The sequence below is a fragment of the Pelophylax lessonae genome (assembly GCF_965119305.1).
Source record: "Pelophylax lessonae genome assembly, chromosome: 8".
Classification (NCBI taxonomy): Eukaryota; Metazoa; Chordata; class Amphibia; order Anura; family Ranidae; genus Pelophylax; species Pelophylax lessonae.
In genome coordinates this window covers 8,155,143-8,177,686 of record NC_138775.1, presented here as the reverse complement: position 1 = coordinate 8,177,686, position 22,544 = coordinate 8,155,143, and the positions used below count along the sequence as shown (strand labels likewise).

General features: G+C 43.9%; 1 protein-coding gene across 1 annotated transcript; it reads right to left on the bottom strand.

Annotated features, from left to right (window-relative positions):
• Window positions 1–7,214: 7,214 nt before the first annotated feature.
• On the bottom strand, window positions 7,215–22,268 carry LOC309561316 (proto-oncogene Mas-like). Its single transcript, XM_082265174.1, has 2 exons — window positions 22,146–22,268; window positions 7,215–8,322 (listed from the first exon to the last, which is right to left on the bottom strand). The coding sequence occupies exon 2, from the start codon at window positions 8,291–8,293 to the stop codon at window positions 7,331–7,333; it is 963 nt and encodes a 320-aa protein (XP_082121300.1). The 5' UTR covers window positions 8,294–8,322; window positions 22,146–22,268; the 3' UTR covers window positions 7,215–7,330.
• Between the last annotated feature and the right edge of the window lie 276 nt (window positions 22,269–22,544).

Here is a 22,544-nt window from a genome sequence, read left to right as displayed (position 1 = left end):
AGACATATTTGAGCCTATTTAATGTGATGGGCATCCCGTTCCCTAGAAAGGAGGGATTGGTGTCGGGTGGAGGACCAAGCGGTGAATCACATGGAGGCTGGATGGATCTCCCAATCCATAGGCTGCCATGGGGCAGCTCCAGACATATTTCTATGGTCAAGTTATTCCAGCTGAAAAAAGGAGAAAGTCTCATTTATTATCAATATTGTTGGGTAATGTATCCTTTTCTTATTAGTGTTTCTCTTCTAGTCCAATGAGAGCTGAATTGGGATCACCAAGGGGTCCAACATTCCATATTCCTTGCTGTTTGCCACTAAGGTCATCTGAAGACACATGCGGCAAGCCTGGAGCTGTGTGCGCAAAACTGTATTAAAGAAGACATCCGTGGAATGCTTACAGTGGATATGAACCCAATCTCCAACATCTCATAGAAGCTTTAACACAGTAATAAAACTTTATGATTTGTTTTTCAGTTTTCTTTTTAAATCCATAACAATCCCTGCTGATCCTGCCATGAAGGTACTTTTTCGGGCACCTCCTGATTTTGAGTGACATCTATCTCCAGATGTGGCAATGATTGAGTCTACAGGTGGCCAACTTGGCACAATTGACACAATTGCGTAAGCATGGTCACCATCAGAAAGCTGGTCCAGAACAAAGAAGAAGAGTCTACAATGATTTGGAGGGTTGGGTTGGGTTGTGCAATTGTTTAATCATCTGGAAGATTCTGCCGAGTTCCAAAACTGTATTAAAGAAGACATCCGTGGAATGCTTACAGTGGATATGAACCCAATCTCCAACATCTCACAGAAGCTTTAACACAGTAAAGAAATTGTAAAATTTATTTTTCAGTTTTCTTTTTAAATCCTCAACAATCCCTGCTGATCCTGCTATGAAGGTCCTTCAGACACCTCCTGATATTGGGCGACGGCTATCTGCAGATGTGCCAACGATTGAGTCTAGAGGTGGCTAAGCCGGCACACAATTGCGTAAGCATGGTCACCATCAGGAAGCCAATCCAGAACAAAGATGAGGAGTCTACAATGATTTGGAGGGTTGGGTTGTGCAACTGTTTATTCACCTTGAAGATTCTGCAAAGTTCCATTAGAGAGACAACACAGAAAACAATTAGATTGTGCTTGGTCCATATCTAGTTGACCACATAGCCGTGTTGGTTGGGATCATCAAGGGGTCCAACATTCCATATTCCTTGCTGTTTACCACTAAGGTCACCTGAAGACACATGCGGCAAGCCTGGAGCTGTGTGCGCAAAACTGTATTTACGAAGGCATTCGTGGAATGCTTACAGTGGATATGAACCCAATCTTCAACATCTCTTAAAAGCTTAAACACAGTAATAAAACTTTAAGATTTGTTTTTCAGTTTTCTTTTTAAATCCATAACAATCCCTGCTGATCCTGCCATGAAGGTCCTTTTGCCTGGCACCTCCTAATTTTGAGTGACATCTATCTCCAGATGTGGCAATGATTGAGTCTACAGGTGGCCAAGTTGGGATACAATTGCGTAAGCATGGTCACCATCAGGAAGCCAGTCCAGAATAAAGATAAGGAGTCTACAATGATTTGGAGGGTTGGGTTGTGCAACTGTTTAATCATCTGGAAGATTCTGCAGAGTTCCAATGGAGAGACAACATAGAAAACAATTGGATCATGTTTGGTCCATATCTAGTTGACCACATGACCGTGTTGGTTGTGGGGTCTTAAAATGAGTTACCACTTAAACCTCCAATGGTCATCAAATCTCTTTCAATTAGTAAATAAAGACCAGACCCTAAAGGGAGGTATTTGTAGTTCAGCCAGGAGGTGTCTGGGGCAAAAGGAGACTTCAGGCATCTTTCAGGGATTTACAGGGTGGAGCAAGTTAGGCATTACTTGGTTGTGTTATACTGGTTGAACTAGAAGGATATTGTTTCATTTTTTCAACTTGGCTATGTAACTATGTAACCTGTGGGTATTCTGCTCCAATAAGTTGTAGCAAATTTGAAACAGCTAGCACCCATTTTTTTTTATTATACAACAGTGCCTGCGACTTGGTGTAGCAAGACCTCAGGACTGTGTGATTGCGCTTTTGTAGACCCATTAGAGGTAAATGCTGTTATGTTCCCAGTACAGAACTATAAAGGTATTCTATGGAAAATAGGGAACAAATGTGGTGAAATAGATAAAAATGAACTTACAAAGTAACAGAGTAAGCTATATGGAAAAGTTTGCTGCTAGGCTTATTTCTTATTCATCTCTGGACATGACAGTAACAGTTGAAATTTGGAAATAATTAGGAGGGACACCTTAAAGGGAATAAGAAGAAAAATGACCACTGATTTCTTGTGGGTGTGGCTAAAAAAAGTGGGTCTGGTCAATAAAGTGGACGTTCCTTTACATTGTATGGCTTGTAGTGTGGTGCCCTTCCCCTTTTGTGTTGCTATATGTTAGACAAAATAGGGCCTAGGGGTACACCTAAAGATAAATTGGGAGTAAAATAAGCCCCATCTCTGGTGTCAGTGGCAGTAATTGACCCCCCCCCCCAATATTGGTGTCAGGGGCAGTAGTGGGGACTCCCAACATTGGCGCCAGTAACAGTAATAGTAACCCCCAACATTAATGTCAAAAATGATGGCTGCGTCTATCCGTGTGCAATCCAATTAATGTTTTAAACCAAAAACCTTACTTTCAAACCACAAAACTGCTATCATTATTCAGGGACAAACTTTCTCGTATACAATTAAATAAACGAAAATAAAAAAATGTGACAGTCCAAGGTGACTATAATTTAATTAGTGTTACTTTTCTTTTTTCAAATATTTTTCCCTTTAAATGTGCTTCTCATAGTCTGCAGTTTTTCCACCTTCACCCTTGTGGATTTTCATTCTTCATCAGACTTCATCCCTGAGGAAGTCACGTGATGGTGACGATATACGTTGGAGGAGCCGGGTGACAGAGGACTGTGTTTGTGGAACATATGAGAGGATACGGGAGGTGCTGCCCCGTCAGATGATTTTTTTAAAGGGCATAGTCTCAAGTTTTAATGTAAGTGGATATTATGCAATAAATGTGAAAATTTTATATACTACACAATGAGAGTGTATAATTTTTCCACCTTCACCCTTGTGGATTTCCATTCTTCATCAGACTTCATCCCTGAGGAAGTCACGTGATGGTGACGATACGCGTGGGAGGAGCCGGGTGACCGAGGACTGTATTTGTGGAATATATGAGAGCATACGGGAGCTGCTGCCCTGTCAGATGATTTTTTTAAAGGGCATGGTCTCAAGTTTTAATGTAAGTGGATATTATGCAATAAATGTGAAAACTTTATATACTACACAATGAGAGTGTATAATTTTTCCACCTTCACCTTTGTGGATTTCCATTCTTCATCAGACTTCATCCCTGAGGAAGTCACGTGATGGTGACGATACGCGTTGGAGGAGCCGGGTGACAGAGGACTGTGTTTGTGGAACATATGAGAGCATACGGGAGCTGCTGCCCCGTCAGATGATATTTTTAAAGGGCGTACTCTCAAGTTTTAATGTAAGTGGATATTATGCAATAAATGTGAAAACTTTATATACTACACAATGAGAGTATCCTTTTTCCACCTTCACCCTTGTGGGTTTCCAGTAAATCCATTGTGTATTGACTCCCACCACCTGTCACCGCTCACCTCCAGTATAGACCTGTTTCCAGGTCTAAAATCGCCTTCCCCTGCTGGGGGTAATTCCAGGCTCCTCAGCTGTTCAATATTCTTCCACTCATCCCACTGGACTGTCTTTGTCTGGACTTCCTTTCCTCCACGTCCCCTCAGTATAAAAGATACACTCCCATGGTGTAGTATATAAAGATTCCACATTTATTGCATAATATCCACTTATATTAAAACTTGAGACAGTGCGCTTTAAAAAATCATCCGACGGGGCAGCAGCTCCCGTATGCTCTCATATGTTCCACAAACACAGTCCTCTGTCACCCGGCTCCTCCCACGCGTATCGTCACCATCACGTGACTTCCTCAGGGATGAAATCTGATGAAGAATGGAAACCCACAAGGGTGAAGGTGGAAAAACTGCGGAATATGAGAAGCACATTTAAAGGGAAAAATATTTGAAAGAAGAAAAGCAATACTAATTGAATTATAGTCACCTGGGACAGTCACATTTTTTTTATTTTATTTTATTGTACACAAGAAAGTTTGTCACTGAATAATGAGAGCAGTTTTGTGGTTTGAAAGTAAGGTTTTAGTTTAAAAACATTATTTGCAGCTGGCTTGGTGGCTTAGCTGGTAGAATAACGAAAGGCTGTGAGATTGAATCCCCAGGCCAGTGGGTGAAAAACATTATTTGGATTGCACACTGATAGGCGCAGCCAACAATTTTTATTTTATTTCCTTTGAAGTTGTGTGAACACAATTATTTGGTTGCAGCCATCAGACACAGGGTAGAAGTGGGGGACACATCAGGTTAGGGACCGCGGGATAATACACACCTGTTTAGTAATAGTAACCCCCAACATTAGTGTCAGTGCTATTGATAGTAACTCCCAACATTTGTGTCAATGGCAGTAATAGTAACCCCCAACATTGGTGTCAATGGCAGAAATAGTAACCCCTAACATTGGTGTCAGTGGCATTTATAGTAACCCCAACCCTGGTTTCAATGGCAGTAATAGTAACCCCCAACATTGGTGTCAGTGACAGTAATAGTAACCCTCAACATTGGTGTCAGTGACAGTATAGTAACCCCCAACATTGGTGTCAGTGACAGTAATAGTAACCCCAACATTTGTGCCGGTGACAGTAATAGTAACTCCCAACATTAGTTTCAGTGGTAGTATTAATAACCCCCAACATTGTTGTCAGTGACAGTAATAGTAACCCCCAACACCCCAACATTGGTGTCAGTGACAGTAATAGTAACCCCCAACATTGGTGTCAGTGGCATTTATAGTAACCCCCAACATTATTGTCAGTGCCAGTAATAGTACCTCCTAACAGTCACTGACAGTAATAGTAACCGCCATCATTGGTGTTGATGAAAGTTTTAGTAACCTCTAACATTGGTGTCGATCATGGGCATCCGCAGGTAGGGGCAAGGGGGGGCAGATCCCCCCCCCCCGGAATCTCAACTTCCCCCTTTCAAGTAGTTGTTAAGCCACTTTATACCATCCTGTCTGGTCTGTTCAATAATCCTATGTGCCTGTGTATGTGTTTTAAAAAAATAAATTAATTCATTATTATGTTCTCAATAAAATAAAATATATTTTTGTACATTATACTAGTAAATTCATTTGAGTGCCTGAAAAGTCCCACCACCAGGGGAACAGATTTCTTTGTTCTGAAAAAAAATAAGCCGTTCTTTACCAGTTTTCAGAGGGCCAAGCACTGCTCATGTGACCCGTCGGCTCTCTCCTCTCCCCATCTGACAGCTGCCTGCAGCGGGCGGGGCCGAGGATTCCTCACTGATGTCAGTCGGGAGGAAAGGGGGAGAGGAGGAGAGAGGCGGTGGGTCACATGAGTGGTGAGTTGCGCTCTGAAAACTTGTAAAGAATGGCTTATTTTTATAAAACACAGACACAGGGGCACACAGGATTATTAAACAGACTGTAGCCGGGAAATTAAACTTTAAATAAAATTACAGCAGCAGGAAGGGAGGGAGGGCACTGACACAGGAGCAGAAAGGCAGGGAGGGAGAGGGGAGAGAGGACAGGAGGGCTGCAGATAAACTGACCACAGTGTCAGGGCTCAGCCACCCTGGTATACCGTGGTCAGTTTACAGAGGAGAGGATATAGCCAGGCAGGATGAGCCAGGTATTTTAGGTGATAGAAGGGGCCAAATTACACAGCAAAGCACTGTGCTGTATAACATGCTTTAAGGGAACAGGATAATTTTTTTTTTTTTTTTAACAAATGCTTTAAAAATAAATGCTGCTGTTTGCTTTTAAAAATAAATACTCAAAATAAGTATAATGACTAAGCCCCTCCCCTTCATGACATTGTTGAAATGGGGCGTAGAATGGATGACCTTACAATGTTGCCCCCCCCTGAAAAAAGTTCTGCGGACGCCCATGGTGTCGATCAATAGTAACCCCCACAATTTTGTTTTTTCACTGTATATATTTTTCATGCATGTTCACTTTAAATATCACAGATGTTATATTTGGAATAGCTGATTTTTATTGCATCTTTAGGTGTATTGTTTAATATGTAAAAAGCCTGAGTGATCAGTTTTGCACAGTTGTGCTTAATATCCTCACTTATGTTTATGTGGTTTTTATCACATTTTTATTATTTTCTCTAGAGATAGCACACCAGTTTTCACTTCACTTAGATCCATTTCCCGGTATTCAGGGAGTCCTAGGTGCAGCATCTCCAAGATTAGCTAGCACCTCCTCAATCCTTTTATCCATAATTCTGATTCCCCCAGACCACCTAGAGCAGGGTTTCTCAACCAGGGTTCCATGGAATCCTAGGGTTCCTCCTGAGGTTGCTAGGGGTTCCTTGAGAAATGGGCAATTTCTGCCTCACAGATAAGTTCCCAATGACACCATTGTTCCTTTTAGCTATCTGTGAGGGGGGAATTCTTCCCAATGATGACAAGAGTAAGGAGCATTCTTCCCACTGCCTGTCACACCAATGTGTCATGAGTTGTAGATTTTTAATTTTTAGCAGGGGTTCCCAGAGACCAGAAATTTATTTCAAGGGTTCCTCTGTGTTGAAAAGGCTGAGAAAGGCTGCCCTAGAGTCATTTAGGGTTAGCAGTTAGGGTTGGGTTAATATGTAGTGTTGAGGTAGGCTTAGGAGAGGGGTAAGGGTTAGAAGTGAGTTATTGTTTATGGATTAGGGCTAGTGGTAAGGTTTGCATTATGAAGACGATTGGTAGGATTATGGTTTGGTTAGAATTGGGTGAGCTATTAGGGGCTCGGAGTTAGGGTGGAGTAAGGATAGGGTTGAGTTAAAAGTGGGTGAAGCATTATGACTAATTGTTAGGGTTGGGTTATGATTGGGGCTGAGTTAGGATTGGGTAAAGAATAAGGGCTGAGTAATTTGTTTTGGGCTAGAGTTTGGTTAAGGATTGGGGCTAAGGAGAAGGGTTTGGTAGGGTTAGAATTGGTGATGGATTAGGATCTAGGGTTAGATTTGGGTTTTGTTTAGGGTGGGTTGGGTTGAGTTATAGTTAGGGTTTGGGGAGGATTTGGGTTTTTTTTTTATTACTTAACAGTGCCCAAAGTGAAGGATATCCTTTATAGAGAAACTGGTCCTCTGGTTTAAAGGTTAGAATGGCAAATTGGGCATTACTTATTGGTCTGCTCTGTTTTTTATTAATCATCAATGTCTACAGTGAAGGCTCTATTTAGAGTATCTCTTATGGAGCAGCATGTCCCCTGGTTCCATTTTTTCCCAACAAGGAAATAAATGTAGGGATTAATTGCACTGTTAACTATCATCCAATATTCACTAGGAGTAACTATTTTGACTGGTAGTAAATTTCTTGCCACCAGCCTGCAGAATGATAAAAGACGTATAGTATTTAATGGCAGAACAGATAAGGTGAACAGAATAGCAGCCACAATGATAATAATGTAGAGTTTCGGTGGGTACCGTTGCCTGAAGGTCTTCCTTATTTTAATTAGCAGAATGAAAGTGGAAATTACAGTAAGCGGTAGGCAGATCCCAACAGCTAAAATGAAATCCATCACACCAATAGCTGAACACTTCAATGTCTTCTTATCTGGAGGATCAGGTCCGCAAACAAAGTTATCAAGAAGACTTTCCAGACCTCCAAGGGCCCATGCAAAGCAGCACATAATGGTGGACAAATTTCGAGGGCGGCGAACAGTATTCCAAATGGGGAACAGGGCCGAAATACACCTTTCCATGCTGATGGCCGTGAGGAGATACATTCCAGTGTAGATCATGGCGTAATACAATATAGCCAAGGATAAAAGAAAAGATGGTCTCCCATTAAAATCCTGATATGGAGGAGTGTATGTAATGATATTGACTATCAAAGCCATGATAGCGACTGTTTCCAAGATGGCGTCAGCCACCGACAGATTCATAATGTAAACTGTATACTTGTTCCTTTGGATCTTGAAGCCAAGGTGCCAAAACACGATAAGATTTCCCACCAAGCCAATAACAGAAAAACACAGAAAAACTGCGCTTGCTATCCTAAGTTGATCTTTTTCTAGCCTTAAATCATCTTGTGCTGAGGTAAGATTTTGGTCGGTGGCTTTTAAGCTGTAGATAATCATGTTTATTCCTTTTACAGATGACTTCATCAAAATGTTGTGATGTCTTTTTCTTCCACCTGCATTAAAAACAACAAATGATATATGATTTACCAAATTATTATTTTTTTTCATTACTAATACAACTATAATTTCTGAGTTTAAAAACTGATTTTATTTTGCAATTTTGTTACAATTAAATCTACAAATACCTGGCATAGTGTTACCTTCATACTATTTTGGTATTTTAAAACTAACATGCTGCCAAGGCTATTTATATTATAGCATAATAATACATATTAGCTGTCATTTAGAATTCAGAAGCTGGACTTCCTCTATTTAAATGCCAAGTAACTTGTTTAATCCCGGACGAGCCCCCGTAGTTACTTAGCTTGGGTTATAGTTAGCAATTTTCATAACAAACAAGGCTCAATATTAAGAAAAAATAAGGAAGGCAGGCTCCAAAACACTATGAAAGGTCTGTACCAGAGGAGACTTCATAAGACCAAAGAAGGGACCTAACCTGGGAATGACACTAGAACTACACTATGATTGAACCTGGATTTCTAGAATCTCTTGAACAGCCTGGAGTCCTGTTTGTTACATAAATCAAAAACTTAACCAAAGCTAAATAACTTTTTAGCGTATCCCTATCACATACGTTGTCAACGCTCATTTCCTAGGAATGTTAGATAGTGTGTGAACGTATGTTGTATGCATATTTGTAGTGCCCTGTATGTCTTGTATGATTTTCCTACAATTGCAAGTAGTTTGTATGTATTCTAAAAAGTCAGCTGTCAGTACTGAAGTGGTCTGGAAAAAGCAGCATGCAATATGTGTAAATATACCAACACAAAAAAAAATACATAAAAAAGAAAAAAAGCAGCACTGTATGAATAATAGTGATACTCTTCAAGAAGTATACAAATGCGCATAAACAAAACTGAGTTTTAAATTTAAAAAAAAAATAGATCACAGTAAAGTGAATAAAAATCCATAAGTGTAAATTAAATACTTTCAGTGTTATTACTCCACAGTTTCAGTGAATCACCGTGCGCCCCCTCAGGACCCAGCCGGAAGACCTGGAAGCTAAACAGCGCTGGTACGCTTGCTTAACACGACAGTGGCATGCCGACGCAGCCAAGGCTGGTGCAACAATTTTGTCTACTTAGGCAAAGGTGCATTTTGGTGCCACCCCCCTCTCCTCTACAATGCAAACCCCTACCCCCATTTAGCAATACACTTTATTTGCCTGCTGATGTTACATCATCAGTGTTACCATGCATTCAGTCATTATTGTAATGCAGTGCAGATTGCATTATATTCTTTCCCGGCCTTGATGGCCGCGGAAACTGTCAATGTTGCTTCCAGGTCAGGAACAAAATGGGGAGGAGAGCAGACATGTGTCCACTCTTCTCCCTCCCCTCTACCTGGCAGCACCCGCTATGGGCAGATGGGCAAGTGGCCCTTGGGATACATAGGGGGGCACTTTACTGGGGTGCAGTGTTGCCAAGCCCCCAAAGTGAAATTTACTTTGTGGGTGTCCAATATTCACAAACCGCACCATTTTTCTGACTGGCAAAAATCATGAAATTTACTGACAGAGCCACATTTGTTACGGACACCTCCAAAAAGTACATTAAAAAAAGGGCCGATTTCAGTGCAAAACAGTGCAAATATCAATATTTAAGCTATATATGGTCATAATCGCACACGTAACAAGTGCAATTAGCAATGAGTTTAAGATATAACAAAAGGCAAAAAACATATTTCTCCATTTATATGAAGGCCAGGTTAATATAACCCAACACAGGGTTTTCCTTTACAGTGTAAGTGGGAACTCTGTGGACCCTGATGTAAAAGGGAACATTGTGGACCCTGATGAATAGGAGAACTCTAAGGACTTGGATGTAGGAGGCAATGCTGCGGACTCTGGTGTTAAGAAAAACTCAGATGAAAGGGAGTCTCTGGTCACCACAGTCCCCCCCACCCCATACACAAGAGTCCATTGAGCTCCCCTTTACATTAGATTCCACAAGGACTTCGGACATAGCACAAGAGACAATAAGAGACTGCATACATAGCACAAGAGATTATCATAGACTGCATACATAGCACGTGAGATGATCAGAGACTGCATTCATAGTACAAGAGATGATTAGAGACTGCAGACATGGCAGAAGAGACGATCAGAGACTGCATACATGGCACAAAGGATGATCAGAGACTGCAGACATGGCACAATAGACAATCAGAGACTGCAGACATGGCACAAGAGACAATCAGAGACTGCATACATGGCACAAGAGACAATCATAGACTGCATACATAGCACACGAGATTATCAGAGACTGCATTCATAGCACAAGAGATGATCAGGGACTGCAGACATGGCACAAGAGGCAATCAGAGACTGCATACGTAGCACAGGAGATGATCAGAGACTGCATTCATAGTACAAGAGATGATTAGAGACTGCAGGCATGGCAGAAGAGATGATCAGAGACTGCATACATGGCACAAAGGATGATCAGAGACTGCATACATGGCACAAGAGACAATCAGAGACTGCAGACAAGGCACAAGAGACAATCAGAGACTGCCTACTTTGCACAAGAGACAATCAGAGACTGCATACATAGCACATGAGATAATCAGAGACTGCATTCATAGCACAAGAGATGATCAGAGACTGCAGACATGGCACAAGAGGCAATCAGAGACTGCATATGTAGCACACGGGATGATCAGAGACTACAGACATGGCACAAGAAGCAATCAGAGACTGCATACGTAGCACACAAGATGATCAGAGACTGCATTCATAGTACAAGAGATGATTAAAGACTGCAGACATGGCAGAAGAGACGATCAGAGACTGCATACATGGCACAAAGGATGATCAGAGACTGCAGACCTGGCACAAAAGACAATCAGAGACTGCATACATGGCACAAGAGACAATCAGACTGCATACGTAGCACACAAGATGATCAGAGACTGCATTCATAGTACAAGAGATGATTAGAGACTGCAGACATGGCAGAAGAGACAATCAGAGACTGCATACATGGCACAAAGGATGATCAGAGACTGCAGACATGGCACAAAGGATGATCAGAGACTGCAGACATGGCAGAAGAGACAATCAGAGACTGCAGACATGGCACAAGAGACAATCAGAGACTGCATACATGGCACAAGAGACAATCAGAGACTGCATGCATGGCACAAGAGACAATCAGAGACTGCATACATAGCACACGAGATGATCAGAGACTGCATTCATAGCACAAGAGATGATCAGAGACTGCATACATGGCACAAAGGATGATCAGAGACTGCAGACATGGCACAAGAGACAATCAGAGACTGCAGACATGGCACAAGAGACAATCAGAGACTGCATACTTTGCACATGAGACAATCAGAGACTGCATACATAGCACACGAGATGATCAGAGACTGCATTCATAGCACAAGAGATGATCAGAGACTGCAGACATGGCACAAGAGGCAATCAGAGACTGCATACGTAGCACACGAGATGATCAGAGACTGCATTCATAGTACAAGAGATGATTAAAGACTGCAGACATGGCACAAGAGGCAATCAGAGACTGCATACGTAGCGCACAAGATGATCAGAGACTGCATTCATAGTACAAGAGATGATTAGAGACTGCAGACATGGCAGAAGAGACGATCAGAGACTGCATACATGGCACAAAGGAGGATCAGAGACTGCAGACATGGCACAACAGACAATCAGAGACTGCAGACATGGCACAAGAGACAATCAGAGACTGCATACATGGCACAAGAGACAATCAGAGACTGTATACATAGCACACGAGATGATCAGAGACTGCATTCATAGCACAAGAGATGATCAGAGACTGCAGACATGACACAAGAGGCAATCAGAGACTGCATATGTAGCACACGAGATGATCAGAGATGGCATTCATAGTACAAGAAATGATCAGAGACCGCAGACATGGCAGAAGAGACGATCAGAGACTGCATACATGGCACAAAGGATGATCAGAGACTGCATACATGGCACAAGAGATGATCAGTGACTGCAGATATGGCACAAGAGACAATCAGAGACATCATACATAGCACGCAAGATGATCAGAGACTGCATTCATAGCACAAGAGATGTTCAGAGACTGCATTCATAGCATAAGAAATGATCAGAGACCGCAGACATGGCACGAGAGACAATCTGAGACTGCAGACATGGCACAAGAGATGATCAGAGACTGCAGACATGGCACAAAGGATGATCAGAGACCGCATACATGACACAAGAGACAATTAGAGACTGCATACATGGCACAAGAGACAATCAGAGACTGCATACATGGCCCAATAGATGATCAGAGACTGCATACATAGCACAAGAGATGATCAGAGACTGCAGACATGGCACAAGAGATGATCAGAGACTGCATACATAGCACAAGAGATGATCAGAGACTGCTTACATAGCACAAGAGATGTTCAGAGACTGCAAACATGGCACAAGAGACAATCTGAGAATACAGACATGGCACAAGAGATGATCAGAGACTGCAGACATGGCACAAGAGATGATCAGAGACTGCATACATAGCACAAGAGATGATCAGAGACTGCTTACATAGCACAAGAGATGTTCAGAGACTGCAAACATGGCACAAGAGACAATCTGAGAATACAGACATGGCACAAGAGATGATCAGAGACTACAGACATTGCACAAGAGACAATCAGAGACTGCATACATGGCACAAGAGATGATCAGAGACTGCAGACATGGCACAAGAGATGATCAGAGACTGTGGACATAGCACAAGAGATGTTCAGAGACTGCAAACATGGCACAAGAGACAATCTGAGAATACAGACATGGCACAAGAGATGATCAGAGACTGCATACATGGCACAAGAGATGATCAGAGACTGCAGACGTGGCACAAGAGATGATCAGAGACTGTGGACATGGCACAAGAGCTGGTCAGAGACTGCATACATGGTACAAGAGATGGTCAGAGACTGCGGACATGGCACAAGAGATGATCAGAGACTGCATACATGGCACAAGAGATGGTCAGAGACTGTGGACATGGCACAAGAGATGATCAGAGACTGCGGACATGGCACAAGAGATGGTCAAAGACTGCATATAGGGCACAAGAGATGGTCAGAGATTGCAGACATGGCACAAGGGACAGTCAGAAACTGCATACATGGTACAAGAGATAGTCAGAGACTGCATACATGGTACAAGAGATGATCAGAGACTGCGGACATGGCACAAGAGATGATCAGAGACTGCGAACATGGCACAAGCGACAGTCAGAGACTGCATACAGGACACAAGAGATGGTCAGAGACTGCATACATGGTACAAGAGATGGTCAGAGACTGTTGACAAGGCACAGGAGAGGATCAGAGACTGCATACAGGACACAAGGGACATTTAGAGACTGTGGGCATGGTACAAGGGTCCAGTCAGAGACTGTGGGCATAGAAGAAGGGATGGTCAGAGACTGTGTGAATGGTACGAGGGACAGTCAGAGACTGTGGGTATGGCGCAAGTGATGGTCAGAGACCGTAGGCTTTGCACAAGGGACAGTCAGAGACTGTGGGCATAGCACAAGGGACGCTCAGAGACTGTGTGTATGGCACAAGGGACACTCAGAGACTGTGTGCATGGCACAAGGGACAGTCAGAGACTCTGGGCATGGCACAAGGGACAGTCAGAGACTGTGGGCATGGCACAAGGGATGCTCAGAGACTGTGTGCATAGCACAAGGGACAGTCAGAAACTGTGGGCATAGCACAAGGGATCATCGGAGACTGTGTGCATGGCACAAGGGACGCTCAGAGACTGTGTGCATGGCACAAGGGACTGTCAGAGACTGTGTGCATGGCACAAGGGACACTCAGAGACTGTGTGCATGGCACAAGGGACAGTCAGAGACTGTGGGCGTGGACAAGGGACAGTCAGAGACTGTGGGCATGGCACAAGGGATTCTCAAAGACTGTGTGCATAGCACAAGGGACAGTCAGAGACTGTGGGCACAGCACAAGGGACCGTCAGAGACGGTGGGCATGGCACAAGGGACAATCAGAGACTGTGGGCTTGGCACAAGGGACAGTCAGAGACTGCAGGCTTGGCAAAAGGGACAGTCAGAGATGGCAGGCTTAGTAGGAGGGCAGGGCTGGTACAATTATATATACAGCCAACCAGAGTCTGATGCCATAAAGCTAAAAGTGTCTTGTTTGCCCTACCTTCCATAGAGATGGGATTGAGAGATATTCAACTGTGGTGGTACCAGTACCACTCGCGCTCCTCCTGGGCATCCTGTAGGACCTCCCCCTGGTCTCACTCAGCTCCAGGCTCCTCCCCGGGCTCCCCCTCATTTCACACGCCCTGCAGTTCAGCAGCAATAGTCTCTGTGTGCTGCTTAACTGGAGGAGTTCTTGACCCTCCCCCTGCTGCCGCCCAGGTGGGAGGAGAGATTTGTTTTTTTTCAGGATCCAGCCATTCTTGTCTCGACAGGTAAAGTGAGAGAGGGGGCGGAGTCTTCAAACTGAAGGTGTCCTTCTCTGCCCTGCATCTGGCAGAGGAGGAGCAGTGGGCCAGGAATCAAAGGAGAGGTGAAGTTAACAGTGCCTGGTCCGGCCCGGCCGGGGCTTTACTGCATTGACGGTCGGTGTTCTAAACTGGGTAGGATAAGAACCTCTTGGGGAACCCCTTGCTTTGTCATCCCCCCTCTTCTGGTGCCCCCGACTGATGTGCACTCTGGTCCGGCACCTACCTTGCCTAAAGGTAGCGCCGGCCCTGCTCACGATATATTCGTGTGATGGTCAGTGGGAAGAATGCTTCTTACACTTGGGGCCATTGTGAAGAATTACCCCCTTACAGATCAATGGTGTCAGTGGGAACTTATCTTCAAGTCAGGAGTGGCTCTTTGCTCAAGAAACCACCTAGCGCCCTCTGGAGGAGCCCTACAGTTCCATGGACCCCTGGATGAGAAAACCTGTTATAGCTGGTAGTACAGTAGTTGGCCACATTTAGCTGGACTTGTTCTGTAATGTTGAAGATGTTTTTTACCTTATCCAAGGCATTTGTTTAGTTCCCGAGTGTGAGGAACCTTCCTCTGTATTCATATCCACATGAGTAACCCAGCCACCTTCATCCAATCCCAATGGAATTTGCCAGATGGCAGTTGTTGCTTGTCCAAGGACAGGATGGGGGTTTAGTAACGGCAGCCTTGTTCATGATGTTATAAAAGTTCTGCTTTAAGCTCAGTCTAACCCCTAACCTCAACGTTACATCGAAAAATATCCTTTAACTTGACCCAAACCTCTTATTCTCAACTCAACTGTTGAATGTAACCATAGACCTCAGGTTCAGCTATAATCCTAGCACTAATAACATAATAATAATAAACATTTCATACCAATACTGGCACCGGTAATATAGGAAACTGCCAATATGATCCTACAAAATAGCACTGGTAATGCTCTCAGATTGAAAATATTACATTTAAAACATGTGAATTGGCCACTTAACCAAAGGGGCGGGTCAACAGAGACTTCACTGACCAAATATGGCCATGGCCCTAGACCAAATGTGGTCATGTCCAGATTTGGTCAGTGATCTCATCACAACCCCCCCCCCCCCCCCCTTGCATATAAACCTAATGACAACTCCATTGAGTTGCCATATGCTGCTCAAACAGATAGGTCAGCGCATTGAATTTTTTTTTGGGCAACATTCATAGTGATTGCTGCTGGAGTTACAATGCTGGATTTTTGTGAGTGAGTAGGAATACAATGTATCCCTTACTCATTTACAGAGGGGGATCCAGCTATCTGCGGGCCCTCTTATCTTAAAGGGGGCTTCAAATTTCCGATAAGTCCCCCTCGCACCAGGGTTGTAGGGAAGAGGCCCATGTACACATCCACATGACCACTCCTTATCCCATGTTGAGGGCATATGGCCTTGTATACAGTGCCTTGCGAAAGTATTCGGCCCCCTTGAACTTTGCGACCTTTTGCCACATTTCAGGCTACAAACATAAAGATATAAAACTGTAATTTTTTGTGAAGAATCAACAACAAGTGGGACACAATCATGAAGTGGAATTAAATTTATTGGATATTTCAAACTTTGTTAACAAATAAAAAACTGAAAAATTGGGCGTGCAAAATTATTCAGCCCATTAACTTTTAGTGCAGGAAACTCTCTCCAGAAGTTCAGGGAGGATCTCTGAATGATCCAATGTTGACCTAAATGACTAATGATGATAAATAGAATCCACCTGTGTGTAATCAAGTCTCTGTATAAATGCACCTGCACTGTGATAGTCTCAGAGGTCCGTTTAAAGCGCAGAGAGCATCATGAAGAACAAGGAACACACCAGGCAGGTCCGAGATAATGTTGTGGAGAAGTTTAAAGCCGGATTTGGATACAAAAAGGTTTCCCAAGCTTTAAACATCCCAAGGAGCACTTTGCAAGCGATAATATTGAAATGGAAGGAGTATCAGACCACTGCAAATCTACGAAGACCTGGCCGTCCCTCTAAACTTTCAGCTCATACAAGGAGAAGACTGATCAGAGATGCAGCCAAGAGGCCCATAATCACTCTGGATGAACTGCAGAGATCTACAGCTGAGGTGGGAGACTCTGTCCATAGGACAGCAATCAGTCGTATACTGCACAAATCTGCCCTTTATGGAAGAGTGGCAAGAAGAAAGCCATTTCTTAAAGATATCCATAAAAAGTGTCGTTTAAAGTTTGCCACAAGCCACCTGGGAGACACCAAACATGTGGAAGAAGGTGCTCTGGTCAGATGAAACCAAAATCAAACTTTTTGGCAACAATGCAAAACGTTATGTTTGGCGTAAAAGCAACACAGCTCATCACCCTGAACACACCATCCCCACTGTCATACATGGTGGTGGCAGCATCATGGTTTGGGCCTGCTTTTCTTCAGCAGGGACAGGGAAGATGGTTAAAATTGATGGGAAGATGGATGGAGCCAAATACAGGACCATTCTGGAAGAAAACCTGATGGAGTCTGCAAAAGACCTGAGACTGAGATTTGTCTTCCAACAAGACAATGATCCAAAACATAAAGCAAAATCTACAATGGAATGGTTCACAAATAAACATATCCAGGTGTTAGAATGGCCAAGTCAAAGTCCAGACCTGAATCCAATCGAGAATCTGTGGAAAGAACTGAAAACTGCTGTTCACAAACGCTCTCCATCCAACCTCACTCAGCTCGAGCTGTTTTGCAAGGAGGAATGGGCAAAAATTTCAGTCTCTCGATGTGCAAAACTGATAGAGACATACCCCAAGCAACTTACAGCTGTAATCGCAGCAAAAGGTGGCGCTACAAAGTATTAACTTAAGGGGGCTGAATAATTTTGCATGCCCAATTTTTCATTTTTTTAATTGTTAAAAAAGTTTGAAATAGCCAATAAATTTAGTTTCACTTCATGATTGTGTCCCACTTGTTGTTGATTCTTCACAAAAAATTACAGTTTTATATCTTTATGTTTGAAGCCTGAAATGTGACAAAAGGTCGAAAAGTTCAAGGGGGCTGAATACTTTCGCAATGCACTGTAGTTTCTGGCCTGTCAGGCAGCATGTTCAGATGATTCTACTATAGATTAGGGGGGGTGGGTACCAATGCCTTTTTTTTTTTTTTCAGCCCTAAAATCTAAGCAAGATCCAAGGGGAATTATATATATTTTTTTGCCAGGGCTTTCCCTTAAAATGTACAGCAGATCTGAATGGTCTGATATTGATTTGGAAGGGGGGGGTGGCACAAGCTACATATAGAAAAAAAAGCCAATAATTCACTATTCCCTGCAAGCTCCTTTAATTTTGTAAATAATGCAATGGGGAACCCCCAGGCTCTTATCCTTCTTGATGAGAGTCTAGTATGTATTTTTGGGGGTCCCCATTATGTATGTAGCACTGCCCCCGTAAGGACTGCCAGATATTCACTTTACGGGTCCCCCTGAATTACCAGCACACAGTCATGACAGATAAAGTTCTTAATTTTGCTCTTCAGCTCGCTCCAATAATCAGTCCAGGGGTATTGGGTTGTTTTTGTATTTTATGGTAAAATGGGGATAGGAGAAGGAGATAGTGGGAAACTCCATTTAACTATGCACAATGTTGAAGACTCCTATCTTCTGGTACAGCCAGGCTGTTGATTCACCCTGCCACTATGGATGAATTTGATTTGAGTCTCTTCTGCCAAGACAACTCGGTGAATAGACAATTATCTTCAGGACACTCTCCCCAGAATCCTCATTCTCTTGGCCTGCTGACACCCGTCCACTGACTATTTTACACGCAGGGGTGGCTCCCTTCAGGTCAGGCCCCTTGACACGAGTCCCTATACTCACCATACTGTAGTCCCAGGGTCTCCGATGTCTCCCCTCTCAGTCAGCTTTCCTGGACCTCAGGGTTCAGCTCCTCTCGACTACTCCTACGGCCTTTATGACGACCTCCTGTGACCGCATGCCACCTTTACATAGGAGGAGGCAGCCGCCCCCCCTCCACTCTCCAGCCAAAAAAACCCCGGAGAGCTCCTGGCTTTTATACAGTATCCAAGAATGCACCAAGGCGACCTGCCCTCTGCCAATCACCAGGACTGTATCAAAAGCCTATGCACCCATTTGTCAGGTTTCCTCCCACTGTGTAACATGCCTCACTATTGGCCCAGTGTGAAACACTCTCTAGACTGAAAGAATCGAATACTGAGCACAATGAGCAGACCTCACTAACAGATCCTGCTCTCTGGTAGGCATAAAGCAACATAGATTTACCTGCAGCCTCTCTGGTAAGCAGACAGAGCTCAAAACTATACTCTCCCACTAGCACCTACCTAGGAGGGTGCTACATGCACAAAAGAAAGTAAACCTACAGGGAAAAGTGAACTTTTTTTGCCAATCCCTTGGCTATTAGCCTTAAAAATTGAGAAAATTGATTTAACAGATTTGGCTCCCATTGACCTCAATGGGGTTTGAACTTTTGATGTGTTCAGTCGAATCTCCTCAAATCAACCCAGGGGTGTCCAGCTCATCCCTACCAAGGACAGGTAGCAGGAGAGCTGTCAGCAAAGTCAATACATTGCTAGGGAGGAGAGCCGGGGACAGAAGGTGTCAGGGAAGAGCAGAAGTGCAGCTAACTCCTAACATACAGTTTGAACCCCTCTGTCCTCAGTATCTCTCCAACTTTTCACAATCTCGAATCTCAGGACCTCACTGTAAATTCTAAGTCCTCATGCCCCTTCCACTGCCACAGCAAGCAAGTCCTGAAGGAGGTTGTGTAATAGTCATGGAAAAAGAAAAAACAATAGGCTGTAGTATCAATAATAATGACATTGCAATATTATATATGACATCATTGTTAGTACACCTGCTCACTACTAATTTACAACACCAATAAAAACCTTTTTAAACTGTGGGCAGAACTACAAACACCTGAGGAGACACTCCAGGATTTTTACATCCTGAGCAAGCCTGTGTTAGACATACAGAGTTATTCTCAATGCTGGCCGGGATGCGCAGAAGCTCTGAGCGCAAAACATCTACACTGCTAAGACAGCTAAGCAAATTCTTCCTACTGTGCAGTCTGAAAAGGGGATCTGTGACTAGTGACAACCATTTTGAAGTCTCCTTCTATACGTCCAATGTCAGCTCTTCCTAATTGGTAATAACACAGGGGGTAAAGGGTCAGTGTCACTGGGGGTACAGGGTCAGTGTCATCGGGGGTACAGGGTCAGTGTCACCGAGGATACAGGGTCAGTGTCACAGGGTGTACAGGGTCAGTGTCACAGGACGTACAGGGTCAGTGTCACCGGGGGGTACAGGGTCAGTGTCACGGGGGGGGGGGGGTACAGGGTCAGGGTCACTGGGAATACAGGGTCAGTGTCATCGGGGGTACAGAGTCAGTTTCACAGGGGTGTACAGGGTCACAGGGTGTACAGGGTCAGTGTCATCAGGGGTACTGGGTCAGTGTCACAGGGGATACAGGGTCAGTGTCACAGGGGGTGCAGGGTCAGTGTCACAGGGGATACAGGGTCAGTGTCACAGGGGGTGCAGGGTCAGTGTCACAGGGGATACAGGGTAAAGGTCACAGAGGGTACAGGGTCAGTGTCACAGGAGATACAGGGTCAATGTCACAGGGGGGTACAGGGTCAGTGTCACAGGGTGTACAAGGTTAGTGTCACAGAGCGTACAGGGTCAGTGTCACAGGGGATACTGGGTCAGTGTCACAGGGGATACAGGGTCAGTGTCACAGAAGATACAGGGTCAGTGTCACGGGGGGGTTCAGGGTCAGTGTCACAGGGTGTACAAGGTCAGTGTCACAGAGCATACAGGGTCAGTGTCAAAGGGCGTACAGGGTCAGTGTCACCGTGAGGTACAGGTTCAGTGCCGCTGGGGGGTACAGGGTCACTGGAAATACAGGGTCAGTGTCACAGGGGATACAGGGTCAGTGTCATCGGGGGTACAGAGTCAGTTTCACAGGGGTGTACAGGGTCAGGGTCACAGGGCGTACAGGGTCAGTGTCATCAGGGGTACTGGGTCATTGTCACGGGGGATACAGGGTCAGTGTCACAGGGGGTGCAGGGTCAGTGTCACAGGGGATACAGGGTAAAGGTCACAGAGGGTACAGGGTCAGTGTCACAGGAGATACAGGGTCAGTGTCACAGAGTGTACAGGGTCAGTGTCACAGAGCGTACAGGGTCAGTGTCATCAGGAGTACAGGGTCAGGGTCACTGGGGGTACAGAGCTAGGGTCACCGGGGGTACAAGATCAGGGTCATAGGGGGTACAAGGTCAGGGTCACAGTGGGTACAAGATCAGGGTCACACGGGGTACAAGGTCAGGGTCAAATGGGGTACAGGGTCAGGGTCACAGGGGGTACAGGGTCAAGGTCATGGAGGGTACAGGGTCAGTGTCAACAGAAATCCCTTCAATCCCTAATAATACCATGATACATTTGTGTTATCTCCACAGGCACAGGCTTTTCAAAATGCTAAAAATGTTTAGTCTCAACATAAGAACCCCATCTTCAATCAGCTTATCCCATTCCAGTAAATACAATTGTACAACCCAACCCAGGCTCTGAAATAATTCAATGTCAATATTTAAAAAATAAATAAATAAATAATAATGATACAACTGTCTATTGACCATAAATTATTTTTTAATTTTATCCGTTATGCTCCTTTAAAGTGGACTTGTACTTTTCCCATATTAAGCAATTTAACAGGCGGGGACATTAAAGTGAACCTGTCCCTATGAGAAAAATGAATAGAAAACCAACCTGTAAAAGAAGAAGGGTTATACCTACCTTTCTGGTAGTTGGCATGGTAAATATTTGCTTGCTAAAAGAGCTCTGTGCACTACTGCTATCCAACAAATGTGTGGAAATGGATAGCATGCGCCCACTGTGCTCTGCGACTTCTCTGGCTGGCTGGTATATCACTTCTAGATCCTGGAGAGATGTACACAATGTAGCACACAATTTAACACTTAAATGCGTCCAATCACCAAGCTTAAATGCAGGGGGCAAACATTTATGAAATCATTTTTGACTTGATCAGCAAGTCTCAGGCATCCTGGCGCTGGGACAGGAGGAGAGCTCATGGAAGGTCACCATGTTCTGCTTAAAGTCCTTCCTATAAAGTCAACCTGCTACATTTCCCATTATGAATAAACCACAAGCTTACATTACCCTACGTGAATTACACAGTACAGTTTACATTCTGCATAGCCATCCAGTGCCTCATATCCTGGGTAAGCCTCAAGTATACATAAACCATCCAAATGGCATGCAAGTCAAAAAAAAAATAAGTAGCAGATCTCACCTGTAATAATTTGCCTCCCACTAGCTATATATTCCAATTCATTCTGTGGCTCTCAGCCATAAGCTACTGTCTTTCTGTAGATGAGATCAGATATAAGATTTAAATATGTACCTATGTTAAAAGAGGTGGAGTAACAAAACACAGAAGGGCAGAGCTACAAGAGGTTCTCCCTGTAATTTGTCACTATTTATTATTCAAAGCTACTGGAAGTGTAGGCTTCTACTGTCAGGTACCCTGTAGATGCCAATGTAAAGAGTATGACTACACTTAAGCTACCACAGGACAGATGACAAAGGTGACAAGTCAACAGGTTAAGCCAGGTAGCCAGAGATGCCAGCATTGAGTTTAAAGAGCAGTTTAGATCAGGGAGTCATGAACAGAAGCCTAGTAGAACACAAG

Coding starts and splice junctions, on each gene's coding strand:
- LOC309561316 (XM_082265174.1), bottom strand. CDS start 8,293: ATGAAGTCATCTGTAAAAGGAATAAACATGATTATCTACAGCTTAAAA.